The 19,971-nt window shown below is 34.2% G+C and overlaps 1 protein-coding gene and 3 pseudogenes across 1 annotated transcript; 3 read left to right on the top strand and 1 right to left on the bottom strand.

Moving 5' to 3' along the window:
• Positions 1 to 4,035: 4,035 nt before the first annotated feature.
• LOC138330915 (putative nuclease HARBI1) lies at positions 4,036 to 7,649 on the top strand (annotated as a pseudogene).
• A 1,826-nt stretch (positions 7,650 to 9,475) lies between these two features.
• Positions 9,476 to 12,340, top strand: LOC138330667 (nuclear apoptosis-inducing factor 1-like; annotated as a pseudogene).
• A 1,338-nt stretch (positions 12,341 to 13,678) lies between these two features.
• On the top strand, positions 13,679 to 17,423 carry LOC138331894 (putative nuclease HARBI1). The gene is made up of 3 exons (XM_069279751.1): positions 13,679 to 14,270; positions 15,328 to 15,617; positions 15,880 to 17,423. The coding sequence occupies exons 1-2, from the start codon at positions 13,762 to 13,764 to the stop codon at positions 15,614 to 15,616; spliced, it is 798 nt and encodes a 265-aa protein (XP_069135852.1). The 5' UTR covers positions 13,679 to 13,761; the 3' UTR covers position 15,617; positions 15,880 to 17,423.
• On the bottom strand, positions 15,786 to 19,061 carry LOC138331895 (uncharacterized; annotated as a pseudogene).
• Between the last annotated feature and the right edge of the window lie 910 nt (positions 19,062 to 19,971).

Below are 19,971 nucleotides of genomic sequence, written 5' to 3'. Positions count from 1 at the left end.
GTGACTGTACTTCTTCTGGTAACGAGTTCCAATCATTTACAACCCTTTGTGAAAAAGTGTATTTTCTAATGTCCACTCGTGGTCTTGCCTTTCCAAACAGTATGAATTCCCTCTTGTTCTTTTGTTACAATGTACTTTAACCAGACCAGCAGAACCTTGTTTGTTATAGAACCCTCGTACAATCCTAAAGACATCGATCATGTCACCCCGTTCCTGTCTATATTTCAATGATGGCAACTTCAGCTTCTTCATTCTTACATCGTATGCAGTACATGTATCTTTCATCCCTGGTAACAACTTCGTTGCTCGTCTCTGCACATTCTCTATCAAGTTTATATCCTGTATTTTATGAGGATTCCATATACTCGCGCCATACTCTAGGTGAGGACGAACCAATGCCTTTTATAATAAACAAAACGGCCTGTCATTTAAATATGTGTATGTTCTTCTTATTGTCCCTAGGACTCTATTTGTCATGTTCACAGCAGTCTGGCTATATTGTCTAAAATTCAACTTATTGTCCACAAGGACTCCCAAATCCTTTTCTTCCTCTTCTATTTCCATCTGATTCCTTATACAAATGAAGATTTAATGAAGCAATTGAGTGCACGATCTGGAAGATCATTTATGTACAAAACAAATAATGTTGGACCGAGTACGCTACCCTGTGGTATGCCACTTGTCACGGATTTCCATTTGGATGTTTGTCCATTTACAGACACCTGCTGTTTACTTTCTGTTAAAAATGCCCGTATCCATTCTGTAGTCCGTGTCAATTTCCCTAATAGTATCACCGTATCGAATGCCTTCATGGAATCCATGTAGACCACATCAACACTACTCCCTTCATCCATTATTTCTGTCAATTGATCAACAACTTTCAAGATTTGAAGAACAGTCGATTTCCCTTTAACAAAACCGTATTGCTGTGGACTCAATAAGTGGTTATCTTATATATGTAACATAATTCTTGACCTATAATTATCTTCCAAATTATCCGAACTGCAAATTGTAATTGATCTTTGCGCCATTAGTATTAAGTGGATTGTGTGAAAATACCTATATATTTCACATTTGTTTATCAAGATCATAGTCATATTAACTGTTTTGAAGATTTTTTCACTTATTTAGATTACATGTAGATTCTAACTATCAGTTTTAAAATTGACCGATCCTCTTTCCAACTATGCAAGAAAAATATTATTTTACACTTTTTTGGTCAAAATAGGTAAACAAAGTAATACCTTTGATATCTGCACTTTAATTTAATACATATATTTATAATTTTAACGACTATTTTGTATTCTGATCCTGCCCGACTCTGTCTTATTCTGCCCGATCCTGCCCGATTCCGCCCGTTTCTGCCCGATCCTGCCTGTACGTAATGCTAAATCTTCCACCGATTTCGTAAATTACATCAGAGGGCTTCTTAAGTTGTTGACACTCTGCGTTGAAATGGAGGAAGAGCTTGCGTTCAGATTAGACATTATTACAGGTTATCGTGGAGTTCTTTCAGGTATCGGGAGATTTAATAAATCTGTAAAAGAAATAGGGAAATCAAGGCGACAGGAACTGCAGGAAGGCACAGCTGAAGTTGTTGACAATGAGATGGTGTAAGTAAGTTAGCAGGAAGCCGAGGAAGGGGTCTTGTCCGGTATAGTTCAGGCTTGTCAGCTTGCCCAGTATCAGACTAAATTGCTGACGGACAAGTGAAAACTTTAAAACACATGTCCGATGGGACATGTGATAATGTCTGTTTCTTTGTTGTTATTCATGGAACAAAGAAGTAATTCAAACCACGTGGACAAAAAATGTCAAATTTTCAAGGCGATCTGCCCCTTTATCAAGACACACCCAGTGGACAAGGATCTGAGAATTAGTTACAGATTATATAATCATGGACCCCACAGAGTGCCCTAAGACCATATTTAGACGTTTTAGAGGTCTAGATAAAAAACGATAAACATCATACTATACATGGTACAGGTGTACTATATACGAGAAGGGTAGAAGCTCACAGACTCAAAATTTCAAACCCGCCTACCTTTAGCGACTATAAAAACACAATTCTAACACATCTTCACAAAAACGGTTACTACCGTTGGAAAGAGCGATAATAATTTTCCTTTCAAAATCAACATACACATCTATAAAAAGTGTCGGCACTAAGACGATTTTAAAAGCCCCATTTGCACAAACAATCAAATACAACCCTAGATTTTAGAAAATCACCTAATAAAATTAATTCTGTTTGTGTGGCCGATATAATATGCATGAGTGAGGCCTTCGCTGCAATCTCCACAGTTGTATACATGTTTGAATAGTAACGGCGAAATTTATATATGGATGCACAACGTCCTGAGAAGAGAGACTCCAGGTGCTATCTGCAATGGTGATGTCATTGCTTATGCACCACAAGCCCTGGCCATTGCTAATGAAACAGACCGCTTTACAGAACCAAGGAATTACTTCTTCTACAACGAGCGAATCAACGAGTTCGACCAGACTGTGTTCACAGGTTTATACATGGCCAATATGGGCCACGTGTTCTTACCAGCACAGGACTGTTGGTTGCTGTCTAACTGTTCATGTTCTTTCCATGTGGCCTATTCTTTCCGAGGTGGAACCACTATTCTTGGCTTCATGGTCCTGTTGGGCGTCATCGGAATTTATGCCATCAATTTTGCTTTCTTCCTGCCTGCGTCTGAAGCTACTTGTGGAGCAAGGCGGTTTATGATGGGTGTGGTGTATGCCATAGTGTTTGCCGCTTTACTTGTAAAAGCCCTAGACAACTGGCGCTATAGCGACATGCAATATAGCCACAGGAAGTACAAAGGCCTCACCAGCGCATGCTCTCTATTCCTGGTGGCTCTCGGGATAGTCGCCATCGAGGATATCATTCCAATCATGTGGCTCATTCTGGTACGGCCTACAGCTACATAATTTAGTTTGTACACCGAGGGCATGGTAATGGATGATTGGGCGTGGTGCGATCCACATGACCTCTACGATCGTGCCCTGGTCATGTCCATGATCTTCGTCATGTTCCTGGTGATTGTAACGGGGATCGTGGCGTCTCTTGCCTGGAACAGTGACAGTAACTATTACGAGTCACGCTGGATCTTTGTGTCCAGTGTAAGTACGGCTGGGTGTTTCCTTGTGTGGATGATTGTGTCCACCAACGCCGGGCCACCATACCGAGACTGCCCACCCGTTCCCCAGGACGGGGGGCAAACAGGTCTTTTTCAGGCCGAAAAATATTAACTCTGATCCACATCAACTTCACGTCAAGAAATACTCTCATACTTGGCATTCATCAAAACATAACTTTTATAACCATGTACACGATGTGCTCCACCTATGACGTCATCAATTTGATTATTTTCCTATTCTCGCCAAATTTTGCTAGAAATTCATCATCTTTAAGTTAGAAAAGGCTTGAAATGAATTTGGCCGCCACTTTGGAGCAACCTTATATTTTGCATGGATATGCGTAAATACACGATACACAACATGTGAAAATCTCTTTTTGCTCCACGAAGGCGGCCACATTCATGTTTAGAGAAAACCACTCAAAAAGTATGATTTTTCAAGGATTTTTGTGAAAAATGGCGGGAAACTGCATGTTGATGACGTCATAGTGAACATAATTGGCACATGCGGGATATTTCGGGATGTAATGTGTTAGCAAATGTATTCAACTGTTATATGGCAAGATATGCTGTTCTTTACTGGAGAATTAATTTTGCGGCCATGTTCGAGCCTTAACGTACCTTCTCCTTTGTTGACATACCTAAGAACAAAAGGTCAAAAAATTCCATAAAACAATGAACAACAATTCAACCTCCATGAATATGCCCCATATAGAAAGCCTCGAAATATTGACCTGGACTCGTATGCATAAAGAATCTTAAATGGTTAAGAATATGCTTAAGTTAAAAATTCTGCTAAGCAGATTAATTTTTGTGCTAAGCATATTGCTTATCTTGTTAAGTGGCTTGCATGATTTTTCTTAACACTTAAGCATACTCTTAACATTAAACAACCACCTTACCTGTCTTAAATCGTTAAGTAAGATGCTTATCTTTCCAAAATGGCCGCTGCTAATGGACAGAATAATGCACCTCAACAGTTTGTAAGGGCATTGAGAAGAGAAAGAATTTTCCGGGACAGGTTTGATCCACTTCAAAACTATAACGGGATTGAACTTTATCAAAGATTCAGGTTTGACAGGGAGGGGATCCATTTTATTAATGATATTGTGAAACATTATATTGCCCCCGCCACAGGACGGAATCACAGCCTACCATCATTTTTGCAGGTGTTATTAGTACTGAGATTCTATGCTACAGGGAAAATGCAACTCTGCAGTGGTGATAAAATGCTTTAAACCGCCAGGAAGTCGTTACCAAGTTCATTTCATTCCCTATTTCTGCTGAGGCTGTGAGGAAACATCAAGCAGATTTTTATGCAGTTGCTAGGTTTCCGGGGGTTATCGGAGCAATTGACGGCACACATATACGTATTTTACGCCCCAGTATCAACGAGCCGGAATTTGTTAACAGAAAAAACTTCCATTCCATCAATGTACAGATTGTGGTAGATGCAAATTCACGTATTTTAGACCTAGTTGCGAGATGGCCAGGGTCAGCACACGACGCGAGAATCCTTCGTGAAAGTGGTCTGGCAAGGATATTTGAGGCGAGAATGGTGCCGGTAAAATGCCACTTACTTGGCGATAGCGGGTATCCTTGTAAAAACTTGCTCTTGACACCCTACCTCAACCCACTACCCGGACAACAGACTCGGTACAACAGGTAAATGTTACTAAAAATGTGTCTACCTTTATTGACAATCTTCTCCGGTCACTCGCGCTACTGTTATTATTGCATTGGAGAGTTTTCGAAAAGGGAACTAACTCTAGTTGTATAATATGAGGCGTTCAGAATGGGATAATCTAATATTTGAACATCATAGTTGAAAAAAAAACCCAATAGAAAATAGAGAACTTCATCATGTCTAAATGTTTCAAGTTTTTATAAAAATAACAGACACCATATAGGGATTGGATTTCGTTTTTATGTTAACCATGCTTGTATGGAGCAATTCCTCTAAGAATATATTCTATGGGGCGCGTTAGCGCCCCATATTGAATATATTCTTAGTGGAATTGCTCCATACAAGCATGGTTAACATAAAAACGAAATCCAATCCATATATTTACACTCACACGACTTTTTATTTATATTTTATGCAATGAAATCGTCATTTGAAAGTGACGTAATTATTCAATAAAAGTCGGTCAAAAGTGGGAGGAGCTTACTCAATTGAACAGCGAATGATGACGCTTCACGTAAGGTAGAATTATTCATCCGCGACGACAAAAAAGTTCAATATTTTAGTGTAAAATAAACATGACAAACAAAGTAAATTTCAGAGATAATTTTATTTAATCAGATCAGAACTTTAAATATATATTCAATTTTGCTAAAAGTTAATATATAGCGTAATAACATAAAGAATTTGTACACGGCCACATGTGTGAACTCGGTGACCGTTATTGTGCAGCGAGGCGAAGCTGACGCACGCTTACACACTGGAGTTTGCCGAAGTTGTCGAACACCGATTTTCAAGTAGCTCAATGTGTTTGAATTGTCGTCTGACTTGACGGTTTTACATCCTTGGGAGCCATGTGATTATATAATCTACGCTTAGATCCATATCGCCGTCGATAGATGAAACAAATTCACTTGTGTTCGATGGGTACAATGTATTTGTGGTAACGCGGAACTGTCAACACGTGGATTATTAGCGGTTCATGTTTTATAATACACATGATTAAATACTCAAAGAACAAAGACAAGAGGATATGTTTATAACTGACCTCTATCAGAGGGTCTCACACCCGTCTACCCCAAAGACTCGATCGTAGGACGAACATAGGCACAGAGGTAATGTTTACATTTGACACCCATCATTTTTAACAAAAATGAAAGCACGTCGCCCCGGTCGGGATATTTTTCCGTTTCTTTATACAATTGTTAATTTAAAAATTGTTTGAATCATATATAAATATAAAACATGTATATATTGTTTACATTTTTCCAAAATTCTATGAAAAACAACAATATACACGTAATGTTGCGTCAAAATGTAAACAAAGCCATGTGTTTCTTTTTTTTTAAAAAGTAGTCCTTTTACGTTGCACAGAACATTTCCTTACGCAAGTTCAAAGTTCAATGTTACCATGCAGTTATGGTAAACAAAAAAGGCTAGTATTAGCGTATAGTGACCAAGCCTAGCAAGTGTAAATATATGCATGTATAGGGTGTGTTTCACCACATCACAATACATGTATAATTTAGATTACCATATTTTTAATAATGCATATATATACATTTTGTATATAATTATTGCACATTTTGTTAATTAATTTGATCATGAAATTTAATGTTGTGCTTGATCATTTCAAAAAGAATATATGTTAGTACATGTACATTTATCTAATATGTTTCATAATAAATTTAATTGTTTTATGAGTGGGCATATTAAAATTAACAGTCCTTTTCCAGTAAAAAAAAATCAAGTCTCATTATTAATAAACATTATCATTTTGTAAGTGTCTTTAGCCTACCTCATACCATGTTATCTAAGAAATCAAGCAAAGGTTTAAAATAGTTTCAGATTAATTTTGATATGAATATGCACATATAGTTGTATACATGTACATTGTGAATGTGTACACACCGTACATGTACATGTAGCTGACAATTTTTTTTTATTTGTTTTTATGCTTTTAAGATATATTATACACAACATGTATCCTTAAATGATCAGATGTCAACTGACTTATAATCATAATTAAATAATTTGGTAAAATAGAAATTTCAACCTTATATTTAAGTGATATGAAATGAAATGAGAATTGGTGGTTCTGATACACATTTTAGCAGAATTGAACTAATATTGAATTTTATTGATATACTTACCTATATTGCTACATATATATGAAGTGCACACTGTATACAGTGTATACATTAAACTGATATGACTTTGCAAATCAATTCAAGCTTTAATTCAGGATTTATTTTACAATAAAAACATTTAATCAAATCAAATGGTTCACTTTTGTAGTGCACACAAAACTACCAGGTGTATTGTGGAAAGAGCTATTGGGCAATGGAAGAGAAGGTTCCATGTGCTGCATGGAGAGATAAGATTGAGACCAGAGAGAGTCTACAAATTAATCACAGCTTGTGGCATTCTACATAACATTGCTAAATTGTTAAACATGCCACAGCTTGATAATGATGATGATGAAGATGGAGATGATGGTAACTGTGATGGTGATGCTAATAGTATCCAAGAGGACCCTGTTGATGGCAGAGCCTACAGAACCCATATTGTCTGTAACCACTTCTGATGTAAGCTCAATATTATTTGATTTTTACTTAATTATTTTTTTCATCTGACCAGGTTTTTTTTCATCTACTTCATCATTTTTTTTAAATCAGCTGATGATATTTGTAAGTTACGTACATAATGTACAAACATAAATCAAAATAACACTCATTCAATAGATTTCATGAATTTATTATTTGAGTTTTAATTAACATTCATTATCATTTATCCTTTTGATTTTCAAAGTGAGAAGTTTGTTTTGTAATTTCAAATTTTCTATTTCCAGCTGCAGCTTCTGCTTCCTGAGTTGCTGGATCCCTGCAGTGCTGTCATCTGATTCTAGGGGTGAAGCTACTGTGCATGATGGCATCATGGTAGCTGCACAAGAAGATATGATCTCTGTTGTTATGAACTGCATGGGGGTCTGTTATAAAGACAATTTAAAGGATTAAAGCTAACTGACAATACATGTAGTACATCATTTCATAATAAATATATGCCATCAATTCATAGATGATAACAAATATTAATGATAAAAATAATAAAAAACATGAAATTTGAAATGTCATACATACATGTTTATTGAAACATGTACATAGACATATACATGTACATTGATATTTTTTTTACTTTTGAAGTTACAATAAATGCACCAAAACTTAGATTTTGGCTATATTTGAAGCTTCCTTTTGCAGAATGATTACCATAATTCCTTTACAAATATGTGCGTTGGAAAGATAGATCCAAATATTTTGTACTTGATATGAACTAGTAATTTGCATGTACATTTTCAACTAGCCCTATAATCTGTCATAAAATACCTTGAGATTGATGGAAACACTGGGTCAGTGTTTAGAAGCATCATCATGGATGTGTCCACTGCCCATCAATGCCACAAAAGGACACATTATCCAGGCCAATTACATTGCCCACAGCCTCAGCAATTGGACTGATCTGGGGCATAGAAGATGGACCACCACCTGGAATTGAGTACATGTATGCATTTAAGGTTGTTTATTTACCATTTATAATTCCATTTATCAATATCGATTTTGACTGAAATCAGAATATAAGTACAGAAAATGTAATTGTATAATATATTTACATGAAAAAGAATCTGTGGCCTTTTTGTTTTACTATACAACTGTATTTCATTTTTAATCAAGAAAGTACACAATTGTGTATATGTGCAAGGCATTTTATTAGTGTGACATAATCAGGCAATAATCCATTAGGAAAAAACAGGTTTACTGCAAGAAGAAAATAAATAGATTTACAGAAAATAAGACATATTATAAAAAGCCAGTTGGAGTTTTTATATTCAGTTTCTGTATTTACATGTCTGTATCTCACATATATCTGTTCATCTCATATGTATCTGTATCTCATATGTATCTGTATCTCATATGTATCTGTATCTCATATGTATATGTATCTCATTTACATATGTCTGCATTTAAAAAAAAAAGTAGATACCTGAATCAAATTATTGCTATTTAAATTAAATTACAGATACATGTATAGATCTGCAATTTGATTAATGAAATTAATTTATCAACATTTTTAAAATACAAATATCTTAATTCCTTAAACAATACAAATATTTATCTTAAAACTACAGATACATTGTAATTATAAGACAATGTATGTAAGCTTGTATATCTCAATCTGTATTAACAATAGTAAATAGATGTAAGCTAAGCCTTAATGAAAATAATGTTATGTACAGATGATTTTGAAAACAGCTTATCATAATCTGTATTGTTCATGCATAGACCTAAATATCTACAATGACAATAAATGAAGATGTCTGTAATCAAAATATGGGTAAACTCTGTTTTTGATTCCAAATAAGAGTGGTCGTTGTGTTTATTTATAAATGACTGTTGAAGATACTATTGGACAGTATTGGTAGGAGGGTTGGTCTTAACTTATCATTATTCATAATTGGGCGGTACTAATACTATTAATGGATGTTAGGCGTATTCGATTTACTGTTTCCGACCTGTTTGCAGTATGTAAATACGTCTGTATTTCATCGTTTTTCGCCAAAACATAATACAAAACAAGTGCAAACTATGACTCGTATGCATAAAAAATCTAAGAATTTTCTCAAGTTTGTACTTAAGTAAATTTTCAATACACTTAGTTAAGCAAGATGCTTAATTTCTGTTGCATAAATATTCTAAGCATTATGCTTAGCTGTTTTTTGCTAAGCATATTGCAAAAATCTTAGATGGCTCGTTGTCAATGGCGAGACATCATGTTTTCCGTACTTTTTGTTTACAAACAATACCACGCGGACAAAACACGTGCGCGATCGTCGTCTGCTTGTCTAGCTTCTCTGAAAAAATGGCAACGAATAGTGTTGAGACACCAAGCAAAAAGCGGAAACCAAACTGGACGGCAGACGAATGCTTGCAGCTAACAAAACTTGTTGAAGAGAAGAAGAATGTTATCAGGGCCAAGTTTGGTGCGGGGGTTACGACCCAGAGGAAAAGGGAAGCATGGCAGCGCATAACAGATGCCATCAACGCCAGTTCTACTGTCAGACGAAGCGTAGAGGAGGTAGAAAAAAATGGCACAACCTCCATATGAAGGGGAAGGCAGAGTTGTCTGACCACCGCAGACAGGCAGTGATGACAGGTAATTACTAGTAGTTCGATCATGATCATTACAGTTGTAGGCTTAAGCATCATTACGTTGAATTACGTTGAATTAGGCCCCTATAGCAGACGACTAGCCTTGATCTGTGATCTGTTGTGCGACAGTCATGACTGGTTAATGCAGTTTAATAACAATTTCATTTCTACTTACTTTACATTGAGTGTAAAATCACAACAGATCGTCAAAATCTCTGTTAGCCTAGTTCTCAACATCTCGATGGCCGGTGCAATGTTTGCTGTGTCGGGTTGTCGTTATTTGAATAGGAATGCTCGATTTACTTTATCATCTCTATTACGGTACTATTGCAATATATAAGTTTCCGACAACTGAATCGAAGTTCCAAATGAATACTACATAACCTGATCATGATTTATAGTAATATTTCAACTATAGACAGTAGTTTGCACTTGTTTTGTATTATGTTTTGGCGAGAAACGATGACATACAGACGTAATTTATATATTGCAAACAGATCGGAAACAGTAAATCGAATACGCCTAACATCCATAAATAGTATTAGTACCGCCCAATTATGAATATTGATAAGTTAAGACCAACCCTCCTACCAATACTGTCCAATAGTATCTTCAACAGTCAATTATATATAAACACAACGACCACTCTTATTTGTAATCAAAAACAGAGTTTCCCATATTTGATTACTGACATCTTCATTTATTGTCATTATACATGTAGATATTTAGATCTATACATGAACAATACAGATTATGATAAGCTGTTTTCAAAATCATCTGTACATAACATTATTTTCATTAAGGCTAATCTTACATCTATTTACTATTGTTAATACAGATTGAGATATACAAGCTTACATGCATTGTCTTATAATTACAAATACATGTATCTGTAGTTTTAAGATAAATATTTTTGTTGTTTAAGGAATTAAGATATTTGTATTTTGAAAATGTTGATAAATTAATTTCATTAATTAAATTGCAGATCTATACATGTATCTGTAATTTAATTTTAATATCTATAATTTCATTCAGGTATATACTTTTTTTTTAAATGCAGACATATGTAAATGAGATACCTATACATATGAGATACACAGTGATACATATACATATGAGATACAGATACACAAGAGATACAGATATATGTGAGATACAGACATATGTTAATACAGAAACTGGATATAAAAATTCCAACTGGCTTTTTATAATATGTCTTATTTTCTATAAATCTATTTATTTTCTTCTTGCAGTAAACCTGTTTTTTTCCCAATGGATTATTGCCTGATTATGTCACACTAATAAAATGCCTTGCACATATACACAATTGTGTACTTTCTTGATAGAAAATGAAATACAGCTATATAGTAAAACAAAAAGGCCACAGATTCTTTTTCATGTAAATATATTATACAATTACATTTTCTGTACTTATATTCTGATGTCAGTCAAAATTAATATTGATAAATGGAATTATAAATGGTAAATAAACAACCTTAATTAAATGCATACATGTACTCAATTTTAGGTGGTGGTCAATCTTCTATGCCCCAGATCAGTCCAATTGCTGAGGCTGTGGGCAATGTAATTGGCCTGGATAATGTGTCCATTTGTGGCATTGGTGGGGCAGTGGACACATCAATGATGATGCTTCTAAACACTGACCCAGTGTTTCCATCAATCTCAAGGTATTTTATGACAGATTATAGGGCTAGTTGAAAATGTACATGCAAATTACTAGTTCATATCAAGTACAAAATATTTGGATCTATCTTTCCAACTCACATATTTGTAAAGGAATTATGGTATTCATTCTGCAAAAGGAAGCTTCAAATATAGCCAAAAATTAAGTTTTGGTGCATTTATTGTAACTTCAAAAGTAAAAAAAATATCAATGTACATGTATATGTCTATGTACATGTTTCAATGAACATGTATGTATGAAATTTCATGTTTTTTATTATTTTTATCATTACTAGTAATATTTGTTATCATCTATTGATGGCATATATTTATTATGAAATGATGTACTACATGTATTGTCAGTTAGCTTTAATCCTTTAAATTGTCTTTATAACAGACCCCCATGCAGCACCATAACAACAGAGATCATGCCTTCATGTGCAACGACCATCTTGCCATCATGCAGAGTAGCTTCACCCCTAGAATCAGATGACAGCACTGCAGGGATCCAGCAACTCAGGAAGCAGAAGCTGCAGCTGGAAATAGAAAATTTGAAATTACAAAACAAACTTCTCAATTTGAAAATCAAAAGGATAAATGATAATGAATGTTAATTAAAACTCAAATAATAAATTAATGAAATCTATTGATTGAGTGTTATTTGATTTAATGCTTGTACATTATGTACATAACTCTACAAATATCATCAGCTGATTTAAAAAAATGATAAAGTAGATAAAAAAAACCCAGGTCAGTTGAAAAAAATAAATAACTAAAAATCAAATAATATTGAGCTTACATCAAAAGTGATTACAGACAATATGGGTTCTGTAGGCTCTGCCATCAACAGGGTCCTCTTGGATACTATTAGCATCACCCTCACAGTTACCATCATCTCCATCTTCATCATCACCATTATCAAGCTGTGGCATGTTCAACAATTTAGCAATGTTATGTAGAATGCCACAAGCTGTGATTAATTTGCAGACTCTCTCTGGTCTCAATCTTATCTCTCCATGCAGCACGTGGAACCTTCTCTTCCATTGCCCAATAGCTCTTTCCACAATACACCTGGTAGTTTTGTGTGCACTACAAAAGTGAACCATTTGTTTTGATTAAATGTTTTTATTGTAAAATAAATCCTCAATTAAAGCTTGAATTGATTTGCAAAGTCATGTCAGTTTAATACACTGTATACAGTGTGCACTTCATAGATATATAGAAATATAGGTAAATATATCAATAAAATTCAATATTATAGTTCAATTCTGCTAAAATGTGCATCAGAACCACCAATTCTCAATTCATTTCATATCATTTAAATATAAGGTTGAAATTTCTATTTTACCAAATTATTGAATTATGATTATAAGTCAGTTGACATCATTTAAGGATACATGTTGTGTATAATATATCTTAAAATCATAAAAACAAATAAAAATGTCAGCTACATGTACATGTACAGTGTATACACATTCACAATGTACATGTATACAACTATATGTGCATATTTATATCAAAATTAATCTGAAACTATTTTAAACCTTTGCTTGATTTTTTAGATAACATGGTATAAGGTAGGCTAAAGACACCTACAAAATGTACATGTATATATATATGCAATATTAAAAATATGGTAATCTAAATTAAACATGTATTGTGATGTGGTGAAACACACCCTATACATGCATATGGTGTCTGTTATTTTTATAAAAACTTGAAATATTTAGACAGGATGAAGTTCTCTATTTTCTATTGTTTTTTTCAACTATGATGTGCAAATATTGGATTATCCCATTCTGAGCCCCTCATATTATACAACTAGAGTTAGTTCCCTTTTCGAAAACTCTCCAGTGCAATAATAACAGTAACGCGAGTGACCGGAGAAAATTGTCAATAAAGGTAGACACAATTTTAGTAACATTTACCTGTTGTACCGAGTCTGTTGTCCGGGTAGTGGGTTGAGGTAGGGTGTCACAGCCTACCCTCATTTTTGCAGGTGTTATTAGCACTGAGATTCTATGCTACAGGGAAAATGCAACTCTGCAGTGGTGATAATTTTAATGTTGACCAGTCAACCGTATCCCGAGTTATCCAGAGAGTGACAAATGCTTTAAACCGCCAGGAAGTCGTTACCAAGTTCATTTCATTCCCTATTTCTGCTGAGGCTGTCAGGAAACATCAAGCAGATTTTTATGCAGTTGCTAGGTTTCCGGGGGTTATCGGAGCAATTGACGGCACACATATACGTATTTTACGCCCCAGTATCAACGAGCCAGAATTTGTTAACAGAAAAAACTTCCATTCCATCAATGTACAGATTGTGGTGGATGCAAATTCACGTATTTTAGACCTAGTTGCGAGATGGCCAGGGTCAGCACACGACGCGAGAATCCTTCGTGAAAGTGGTCTGGCAAGGATATTTGAGGCGAGAATGGTGCCGGTAAAATGCCACTTACTTGGCGATAGCGGGTATCCTTGTAAAAACTGGCTCTTGACACCCTACCTCAACCCACTACCCGGACAACAGACTCGGTACAACAGGTAAATGTTCCTAAAATTGTGTCTACCTTTATTGACAATCTTCTCCGGTCACTCGCGCTACTGTTATTATTGCATTGGAGAGTTTTCGAAAAGGGAACTAACTCTAGTTGTATAATATGAGGGGTTCAGAATGGGATAATCTAATATTTGAACATCATAGTTGAAAAAAAACCAATAGAAAATAGAGAACTTCATCATGTCTAAATATTTCAAGTTTTTATAAAAATAACAGACACCATATGCATGTATAGGGTGTGTTTCACCACATCACAATACATGTTTAATTTAGATTACCATATTTTTAATATTGCATATATATACATTTTGTATATAATTATTGCACATTTTGTTAATTAATTTGATCATGAAATTTAATGTTGTGCTTGATCATTTCAAAAAGAATATCTGTTAGTACATGTACATTTATCTAATATGTTTCATAATAAATTTAATTGATTTATGAGTGGGCAGATTAAAATTAACAGTCCTTTTCCAGTAAAAAAAAATCAAGTCACATTATTAAAAAACATTATCATTTTGTAAGTGTCTTTGGCCTACCTCATACCATGTTATCTAAGAAATCAAGCAAAGGTTTAAAATAGTTTCAGATTAATTTTGATATAAATATGCACATATAGTTGTATACATGTACATTGTGAATGTGTACACACCGTACATGTACATGTAGCTGACAATTTTTTTTATTTGTTTTTATGCTTTTAAGATATATTATACACAACATGTATCCTTAAATGATCAGATGTCAACTGACTTATAATCATAATTCAATAATTTGGTAAAATAGAAATTTCAACCTTATATTTAAATGATATGAAATGAAATGAGAATTGGTGGTTCTGATGCACATTTTAGCAGAATTGAACTAATATTGAATTTTATTGATATATTTACCTATATTGCTACATTTATATGAAGTGCACACTGTATACAGTGTATACATTAAACTGATATGACTTTGCAAATCAATTCAAGCTTTAATTCAGGATTTATTTTATAATAAAAACATTTAATCAAATCAAATGGTTCACTTTTGTAGTGCACACAAAACTACCAGGTGTATTGTGGAAAGAGCTATTGGGCAATGGAAGAGAAGGTTCCATGTGCTGCATGGAGAGATAAGATTGAGACCAGAGAGAGTCTGCAAATTAATCACAGCTTGTGGCATTCTACATAACATTGCTAAATTGTTAAACATGCCACAGCTTGATAATGATGATGATGAAGATGGAGATGATGGTAACTGTGATGGTGATGCTAATAGTATCCAAGAGGACCCTGTTGATGGCAGAGCCTACAGAACCCATATTGTCTGTAACCACTTCTGATGTAAGCTCAATATTATTTGATTTTTACTTAATTATTTTTTTCATCTGACCAGGTTTTTTTTATCTACTTCATCATTTTTTTTAAATCAGCTGATGATATTTGTAAGTTATGTACATAATGTACAAACATAAATCAAAGTAACACTCATTCAATAGATTTCATTGATTTATTATTTGAGTTTTAATTAACATTCATTATCATTTATCCTTTTGATTTTCAAAGTGAGAAGTTTGTTTTGTAATTTCAAATTTTCTATTTCCAGCTGCAGCTTCTGCTTCCTGAGTTGCTGGATCCCTGCAGTGCTGTCATCTGATTATAGGGGTGAAGCTACTGTGCATGATGGCAAGATGGTAGCTGCACATGAAGACATGATCTCTGTTGTTATGGTGCTGCATGGGGGTCTGTTATAAAGACAATTCAAAGGATTAAAACTAACTGACAATACATGTAGTACATCATTTCATAATAAATATATGCCATCAATTCATAGATGATAACAAAAATTAATGATAAAAATAATGAAAAACATGAAATTTGAAATGTCATACATACATGTTCATTGAAACATGTACATAGACATATACATGTGTATTGATATTTTTTTTTAGTTTTGAAGTTACAATAAATGCACCAAAACTTAGATTTTGGCTATATTTGAAGCTTCCTTTTGCAGAATGATTACCATAATTCCTTTACAAATATGTGCGTTGGAAAGATAGATCCAAATATTTTGTACTTGATATGAACTAGTAATTTGCATGTACATTTTCAACTAGCCCTATAATCTGTCATAAAATACCTTGAGATTGATGGAAACACTGGGTCAGTGTTTAGAAGCATCATCATGGATGTGTCCACTGCCCCATCAATGCCACAAATGGACACATTATCCAGGCCAATTACATTGCCCACAGCCTCAGCAATTGGACTGATCTGGGGCATAGAAGATTGACCACCACCTGAAATTGAGTACATGTATGCATTTAAGGTTGTTTATTTACCATTTATAATTCCATTTATCAATATTAATTTTGACTGAAATCAGAATATAAGTACAGAAAATGTAATTGTATAATATATTTACATGAAAAAGAATCTGTGGCCTTTTTATTTTACTATACAGCTGTATTTCATTTTTAATCAAGAAAGTACACAATTGTGTATATGTGCAAGGCATTTTATTAGTGTGACATAATCAGGCAATAATCCATTTGGAAAAAAACAGGTTTACTGCAAGAAGAAAATAAATAGATTTACAGAAAATAAGACATATTATGAAAAGCCAGTTGGAGTTTTTATATTCAGTTTCTGTATTTACATGTCTGTATCTCACATATATCTGTACATCTCATATGTATCTGTATCTCATATGTATATGTATCTCATTTACATATGTCTGCATTTTAAAAAAAAAAGTAAATACCTGAATCAAATTATAGCTATTAAAATTAAATTACAGATACATGTATAGATCTGCAATTTAATTAATGAAATTAATTTATCAACATTTTTAAAATACAAATATCTTAATTCCTTAAACAATACAAATATTTATCTTAAAACTACAGATACATGTATTTGTAATTATAAGACAATGCATGTAAGCTTGTTTATCTCAATCTGTATTAACAATAGTAAATAGATTTAAGCTAAGCCTTAATGAAAATAATGTTATGTACAGATGATTTTGAAAACAGCTTATCATAATCTGTATTGTTCATGCATAGACCTAAATATCTACAATGACAATAAATGAAGATGTCTGTAATCAAAATATGGGTAAACTCTGTTTTTGATTCCAAATAAGAGTGGTCGTTGTGTTTATTTATAAATGACTGTTGAAGATACTATTGGACAGTATTGGTAGGAGGGTTGGTCTTAACCTATCAATATTCATAATTGGGCGGTACTAATACTATTAATGGATGTTAGGCGTATTCGATTTACTGTTTCCGACCTGTTTGCAGTATGTAAATACGTCTGTATTTCATCGTTTCTCGCCAAAACATAATACAAAACAAGTGCAAACTATGTCTATAGTTGAAATATTACTATAAATCATGATCAGGTTATGTAGTATTCATATGGAACTTCGATTCAGTTGTCGGAAACTTATACACTGTATATTGCAACAGTACAGTAATAGAGATGACAATGTAAATCGAGCATTCCTATTCAAAGAACGACAACCCGACAGAGTAAACATTGCACCGGCCATCGAGATGTTCAGAACTTGGCTAACAGAGATTTTGACGATCTGTTGTGATTTTACACTCAAAGTAAAGTAAGTAGAAATGAAATTGTTATTAAACTGCATTAACCAGTCATGACTGTCGCACAACAGTTCACAGATCAAGGCGAGTCGTCTGCTAGATGCTTAGGGTTATGCCTACAACGTTCATAATCGAACTACGAGTAATTACCTGTCATCACTGCCTGTCTGCGGTGGTCAGACAACTCTGCCTTCCCCTTCATATGGAGGTTGTGCCATTTTTTTTCTACCTCCTCTACGCTTCGTCTGACAGTAGAACTGGCGTTGATGGCATCTGTTATGCGCTGCCATGCTTCCCTTTTCCTCTGGGTCGTAACCCCCGCACCAAACTTGGCCCTGATAACATCCTTCTTCTCTTCAACAAATTTTGTTAGCTGCAAGCATTCGTCTGCCGTCCAGTTTGGTTTCCGCTTTTTGCTTGGTGTCTCAACAATATTCGTTGCCATTTTTTCAGAGAAGCTAGACAAGCAGACGACGATCGCGCACGTGTTTTGTCCGCGTGGTATTGTTTGTAAACAAAAAGTACGGGAAACATGATGTCTCGCCATTGACAACGAGCCATCTAAGATTTTTGCAATATGCTTAGCAAAAAACAGCTAAGCATAATGCTTAGAATATTTATGCAACAGATATTAAGCATCTTGCTTAACTAAGTGTATTGAAAATTTACTTAAGTACAAACTTAAGAAAATTCTTAGATTTTTTATGCATACGAGTCCTGTCCATTAGCAGCGGCCATTTTGGAAAGATAAGCATCTTGCTTAACGATTTGAGACAGGTAAGGTGGTTGTTTAATGTTAAGAATATTCTTAAGTGTTAAGAAAAATCATGCAAGCCACTTAACAAGATAAGCAATATACTTAGCACAAAAATCAACATGCTTAGCGGAATTTTTAACTTAAGCATATTCTTAACCATTTAAGATTTTTTATGCATACGAGTCCTGTTTTTAGTGTATGTGCAAATGCTTTTGGATGGCAACTGGAATTTTATAATGAAATGGCCATTATACTGTCCCTGGTGCTTGATAGTTTTCTAGTCCTGTACATGAACTTGGTGTTATATATATAAATGAACGGGTTTTTTTTCTTCAACTTTAGACTACTTGCAATACAAGATATTTTCTGTATGAATAGGCAATTACGGATTTGATATTACTAAAAAGATGAATATTAAAGATATTAATAAGTTTGTTCTTGTTTTTTTATTTATTTTTGCTGACAGTAGTTCAAACCACGAACAATTATAGATCCTTTACTTTCATCTTGTTAAATTAATATGTTAATTGTTTAACTGTACCCAAAAGAAATGTCTGTTCATATCCAAGTTATATTGGTAGTCAATTTAACTTTAAAATACTTTTATCTCGATGAAAGATGGTAACTAATGTCAGGATAACTATACATGTATGTTTGCCGTTCAAAGGCACGAATATACTTTTATGGAGTTTGATTTGGTTTTATTAGTTTAATGTCCTATAGACAGCCAGGGTCGTGTAAGGACGTGCCAGGTTTGTCAGTTGTGGAAAGCTGGAGTATCCGGAGAAAAACCACCGACCAGCGGTCAGTACCTGGCAACTGCTCCACAAGGGATTTGAACTCGCATCCCAGAGATGGAGAGCTTGTGGTAATATGTCAGGACATCTTAACCACTCAGTTAACGCGGCCCCGGAGAAGTTTGTAGTGTATTGTTATATTGTTATATCAAGCAATTCCTGTATATTTAAATATTGAGAAAATATCCTATATGACCATACGATTCAATAGCATTTACCCATTTCCTATTATTTTACTGATCATGTATGTATGTTTTGTGTTGGAATCCCAAGTTGAGGTTTTGGTGCCAGTGTTAAAAAACTGTTACCATTAGCAACTGACATTGATTTCTACATGAATATTGGATTATAAGTGTCGTTTTGGGTATGGGTAATCATTTTAATAAAGAAAATTATGGATTTTGATACTGTTTTCTGTAATAACTGATATTGGTTTCTATATTAATTTAGGATTATAAATGTTGTGATGGGTATAGACAATCCTTTCAAGGAAGAAAATGTAGGATTGTGATCATTTTAAGAGACCC

Source organism: Argopecten irradians, chromosome 9 (genome assembly GCF_041381155.1).
Source record: "Argopecten irradians isolate NY chromosome 9, Ai_NY, whole genome shotgun sequence".
In the NCBI taxonomy this organism is placed as follows: Eukaryota; Metazoa; Mollusca; class Bivalvia; order Pectinida; family Pectinidae; genus Argopecten; species Argopecten irradians.
This window is presented reverse-complemented; position numbering and strand designations above follow the sequence as displayed.

What these genes read in the sequence shown, in the direction of transcription:
- LOC138331894 (XM_069279751.1), top strand. Translation starts at nt 13,762, where the DNA reads ATGCAACTCTGCAGTGGTGATAATTTTAATGTTGACCAGTCAACCGTA. An exon ending in CAACAGACTCGGTACAACAG is followed by an intron (nt 14,271 to 15,327) that starts GTAAATGTTCCT and finishes TCACTTTTGTAG; the next exon opens with TGCACACAAAACTACCAGGT.